General features: G+C 31.3%; 3 protein-coding genes across 3 annotated transcripts in view; 1 reads left to right on the forward strand and 2 right to left on the reverse strand.

The window, feature by feature from the left end:
• Positions 1-98: 98 nt before the first annotated feature.
• On the reverse strand, positions 99-879 carry LOC108752069 (protein SYS1 homolog). Its single transcript, XM_018492685.1, has 2 exons — positions 841-879; positions 99-722 (listed from the first exon to the last, which is right to left on the reverse strand). Exon 2 carries the CDS (start codon positions 605-607, stop codon positions 125-127), a length of 483 nt encoding a protein of 160 aa, XP_018348187.1. The 5' UTR covers positions 608-722; positions 841-879; the 3' UTR covers positions 99-124.
• Positions 880-1,563: 684 nt separating this feature from the next.
• LOC108752048 (NADH dehydrogenase [ubiquinone] iron-sulfur protein 6, mitochondrial) lies at positions 1,564-3,342 on the reverse strand. The gene is made up of 3 exons (XM_018492647.1): positions 3,105-3,342; positions 2,033-2,209; positions 1,564-1,670 (listed from the first exon to the last, which is right to left on the reverse strand). Exons 1-3 carry the CDS (start codon positions 3,240-3,242, stop codon positions 1,608-1,610), a joined length of 378 nt encoding a protein of 125 aa, XP_018348149.1. The 5' UTR covers positions 3,243-3,342; the 3' UTR covers positions 1,564-1,607.
• Positions 3,343-3,538: 196 nt separating this feature from the next.
• Positions 3,539-5,047, forward strand: part of LOC108752741 — a 3,208-nt gene continuing 1,699 nt past the window's right edge. The window contains exons 1-3 of the mRNA XM_018493786.1: positions 3,539-4,230; positions 4,444-4,554; positions 4,664-4,927. Coding sequence (XP_018349288.1) covers positions 3,981-4,230; positions 4,444-4,554; positions 4,664-4,927 — 625 coding nt within the window. The 5' untranslated portion in view covers positions 3,539-3,980. The remainder of the gene's footprint in view (positions 4,231-4,443; positions 4,555-4,663; positions 4,928-5,047) is intronic.

The following is a 5,047-nucleotide window of genomic DNA, read 5'->3' on the forward strand; positions in this document are numbered from 1 at the left end:
TATATATATATATGTATATATATGTATATATATAATTTTAACAAATTTTAACATTAACGATAACAATATATTTATCAAAGAGATTTATTTAAGTTTCATCTTTTATCAATTGACAAATTTTATCTCATAAGGCTATCTTTTGACTATTCATACTTAAAGGTATAGCTTGCAGTTCAGTTCTCATACAAAGAAATTCTCCACAGACGCACATTATACTTAACGAAACGAGATTTAAACACCACCAGCTGAAAGATGTCGGATATGTTCCATTATAAGCCCAACAACAAATCAAATGAATACAATGGGCTGTACATGCAAAGTCCATGCATAATTTTGTTCTTTGCACTAGCCACCATAATGCAAATGCTCCCACAAAAGCATTCAGAACAAACATAACAATAATTAATTGTCCTCCGAAGTCACGAACATGTATTTCTTTATACTGAAATACATAATCCAACGATTTTGTCCAATCCAACAATGATGCAACAATCCAAATCCAGAATCCAAGGCAAAGATACATGATAGTCTGTACAGCAATTATCTGAGAAATTATAAGAAAGGGATCCCATGTTGTCTTGCGGAATTGTCCAGAAAGATTGTTCATTTTTTTTATACTAAAAATGATACTTATTGTGTTTAAACCTTTTGTGTTTGTTTAAGCCTTTTAAACAAATGTATGCAAACTTTCATCATTCTTAACTTCTTCTAAAATTCAGTATCTGTAAAAGTAAAGTAACTAAATATGTTTTTGAGAAGGAATATAGATAATATAAAATTTGAATATTAAAGATTGATAGATATTTTTTGAGGCTAGAATATTTATCGTATAATACTCACATTGTAACTGGAAAGTTAAAATACATAAATAGAACTCAGTTTGAATAATTTGTTCAGATACATTTAATATGTTGGTGAAAGAAAAAAATAATTGTTCAGTTTAGCATAACCAGCTTCGAGTTCGATGAAATTAGACTAATTGAACTCATTCGATGCATTTTTGCACGAAATGAACAAATCTGGCAGAAATAAAATATTCTGACTCGTAAACCATAATATTAATTGTTAAAAGTTGATAACAATGATGACTATCTTAGGTTAAGAAATCTGTCATAACGCAAAATACTGCAATCAGTGTTGCCAACTCGCTGTGAGTTTTCAGGAGCACATCTGGAATTCAAAAACATCGAAGAGATACTAGGGAGTTTATTTACAAAAATACGCGTAATAAAAAATGGAAGTTTTTAAAAATTGATATGACTTTGACCTGATTTTGGCAACACCAAGGTCAAACTGATAAAATCAGTGAATAGATCTTTTTAAATTCTACAATTTCTGTCTAAAACATTTTTTTCCACAGAACTTATATTTTTTGAAATATTCATATTATTGTATATATAGATTTTTTTTATATCGCTTAGGTTTCATCATATAATTAAAAATAGTATTACTTAGGTTTTACTTTTTAAGCACAACAGTTTTTTTTTAATTAAATTGTCACATGTCAATTTTATTTTATACATTTATTACAACAAACATGACATTCTAAAATATACCTTATAAGTTAACAATTAATATAATACTACTCATATACATACACATATTTTCTAATGATTCTCCTTATAAAAACGCAATCCGCAATAACCGCAAATATGATTGCCTGGTTTATCCTATAAAAGAATAAAATAGTTTTAATCTTTTTTAGAAATAAAATTTTATTAATCTGTGACATATCTACTTTAATATTTAATAATTAGTACTAAATAACAAATAATAAAATACATATAATAAAAGATAATATGTATTCTACATATAGTTAGTGAAAGCATGAAACGGTAATTACAGAGTGTCCCACTATCACATTTTCTGATAAAGACATTTTCTTGATGTAAACTTGTATACACTTATATTTGTATATAAGTTTTTGTAAAATTATAATATAACATAATTATATAATATATACATATAAGTGCATAAAATTACTGCATTTTATATTTTTACTGTAACACATATACAATAATATGAATCTTACCAGATTTATATAAACTTTAGGGTGTCCAAGAGGGCCTCCACCACCATCACAAGCTACAATTCTATCTTTCTCAGGAGACGGTGGTACTTCATCTATCAATTTAATTGCCCAATTTTTATTAACTTCTTTTGGCCTGTTCAAAAATCTTACTAACCGATAGTCGTCTTTCTCAAATGCCTGATAAAGCATGACAACATATAGTTAAGGAAACAAATACATAGTATTCATTAAAGAAGTTATAAAGGATAATATTAGAAATGATTCTCTATACTTTTTGAAAATGAGTTCATGGCGATTAAAATTATTCGATTTATTATATTTATATAATATTAAATCTTGAATATATAATAAAATTTACAATTTAATCATAAATCGGATAATCAAATCTCGCAGGTTATGACAATATCTACTATCAGTTTTTGATAGAAGTCTGTAGAAATATAATACAATCCACTAATATGATAAAATATAATACATATAATAGACTACTATAAATTGTACAAAATCTACTATCATTTTGTAATCAATTAAATATTTATAAAAAATTTGTTTTTTATTCCTGTGCACTAAACTGTACTAAAATTATCTTTCTCACTTTCACGAAATATCAAACATGTTCCACTTTAGTTCCAAAATATATACTAATTCAACAAAAAACTGGCCTAAAATAATGAATCCTATTCGGTTTCTGCCAACAATTTGATTATAGTCCAGTTCCGTAAGTGTCAGCTTATTTTTTAATGAACAAGAATAAGATGATACATCACGTGCATTATGCACTTTATAAAATGCAACCTATATTGACAAGATCTATTGCAAAATGATTTTGATGCAGATACAAATGATAGATCTGTTGCAAATCTGCTGACATTCTATTGTCATACTACAAATAATTTGTTCATTGGAAAAATCATTACTTACCTAATAATCAATAAGTATAATAAATATATCTTTATAAATTCGGGTAAGTATGATGTATTACTGAATCATCTATATGAATTTTGTTACTTGAAGATGTAAAGTAATATCTTGTAAAAACAAATTTTTTGTTATTGAACCAAGGACATCTCACCTGACCAGTATGAGTAACTTGATCAACTTCATCAGTGGTTGCATATGTGTGTTTTGTTATAGCATCTACCATGAATACATTACGTTTATATAACTGATTAAAAGGCACAAATAATCCATTGATCTTTTTTGTTGCCATATTTTATATCAATTATCAGTGATATTGTATACTATTTATCGAAAGAGGTTACAGTCGTAATCTGTCCTCATCGAAATCTTTTACAAAACAGAAGGTCCAAAGTTTCTCAACATTTTGATAGATGGCGTTATGATACTAATTTAGTTAAAACCACTAGATTGTAAGGAGAGCTGGGGAACTTTCCAACAAGGGCTGTGTTCCATTTACTGCCAACGCTGAAAATCTACAGTTTACGTTACTGTACATTTTCAGCACTGGCAGTAAATTTTGGAACACAGCCAAGAGAAACAGGGTGTTTTCCAACAACGTACCGAGACAACACGGTTTAACAGGACTTCGATCATGGTATTCCATTTCCAAGGATGCACAATCGTCTTGAACATGACGGCTGTTCTTTGACCAATCAAAATGTTGTCCCGAATTGTTTCTTATATCATGGAAGATGGAAGTAACACGATATATCTCGGGGTTTCGTTTTGAAACGTTTTCGGAGACTCGTCGTTCTCGACTTCTCTTCTCTATTTGACTCGTAAATGTGAGTCGAAATCCCTCGGATACGGAAGAACGAAAATCTCGCAGATCGAGCTTCCCCTCTCCGGGACGAGGGGAGGCAAACAATCTCTGAACGTGCGAGTTTTAGGTTATAAAGGCCAGTATTCGCCAATGTAAACAGCGACGAGGGGGAGGGGGGGGAGCGATTACGCTGATATTCTCGAATCTGTCTGAAAAGCGAGCCTTATGTATTGGAACAGGACAGTAACCGGCGCTGCACGGGAAGAAATGCCTTTGAGCTCAATTAGCCGTGCCACAAATGCTTCCACCGCAACGGTGGAGGGCGTAAATCCGGGCACGAGCACGCAGATTACATCGACTTGCTGCACTCCGCCACCATCCTATCATAATATCAATTTACCCCTCGGTCATCCCTCCACGTTGACCAACGAACGTGGTGCGCCACCCTCGTACGAAGAGGCGATAGATCCTAATGGTACGTTATCCTAGACCTTTGTAGCATATGCACCTTCATGGCTACGTTTGGAAATGTCACCTGAGTGTCTGCCTATCGATTTAACATACCTTGTTGTTCACCCAATGTTGATAAACAAAAATAAGATGATATAGAATATCTAGGTGACATTTTTAAATGCAGTCCACATATTTATAAATCAAATATGTCTATCTCTTTGTATTTTTTTTCCAGCACCACCACCGTCCTACGATTCTTTATTTGGTCGTATGAGAGAAGCCCGTAAAATATCCAAAGGCATATTTGATTTTTTAAAAAATATTGTTGTTCTGCTCTTAGGCACAAGTGAGTCGATATGCTTATTAAGTATTGACGATAGATGAAAGGATGAAAATAAAATACTACAGGAAAACCTTAATAACTATACACAAAATGTAAAATCGGTATTTTACAGTCGGATGTACCATCATTCTTGGAGTAACAATAGTGGTACCAATTTGTATGATGGTCATCGGTGGACTGTATCTTTACGACTGTCCACAGGGTGAATACATTCCCGTATACTTGTTAGTAGGCGGTGGATTTGGAGTGTTTAAGCAATTATTAACTTTGTCGGCTAGAGTACGGCAACGTCAAGAAGAAAGAGATGAAGAAAGGATTAGACAATCGCCTACACAGACTCTGATCAATTGTTTTATGCTGGGATGGTTCATTATTGGTAATTATATTGCTATTGCTGATTTTTAAACCTTCACAGTGTCAAATTTTTAATTATAGGGTACATTCTATATATATATATATATATATATATATATATATATATATATATATGTATATA

This window comes from Trachymyrmex septentrionalis, unplaced genomic scaffold (assembly GCF_001594115.1).
Source record: "Trachymyrmex septentrionalis isolate Tsep2-gDNA-1 unplaced genomic scaffold, Tsep1.0 scaffold112, whole genome shotgun sequence".
NCBI classification, from domain to species: Eukaryota; Metazoa; Arthropoda; class Insecta; order Hymenoptera; family Formicidae; genus Trachymyrmex; species Trachymyrmex septentrionalis.

What these genes read in the sequence shown, in the direction of transcription:
- LOC108752069 (XM_018492685.1), bottom strand. Translation starts at nt 607, where the DNA reads ATGAACAATCTTTCTGGACAATTCCGCAAGACAACATGGGATCCCTTT.
- LOC108752048 (XM_018492647.1), bottom strand. Translation starts at nt 3,242, where the DNA reads ATGGCAACAAAAAAGATCAATGGATTATTTGTGCCTTTTAATCAGTTA. An exon ending in AAGTTACTCATACTGGTCAG is followed by an intron (nt 2,210 to 3,104) that starts GTGAGATGTCCT and finishes ATGCTTTATCAG; the next exon opens with GCATTTGAGAAAGACGACTA. An exon ending in CTAAAGTTTATATAAATCTG is followed by an intron (nt 1,671 to 2,032) that starts GTAAGATTCATA and finishes ATTCTTTTATAG; the next exon opens with GATAAACCAGGCAATCATAT.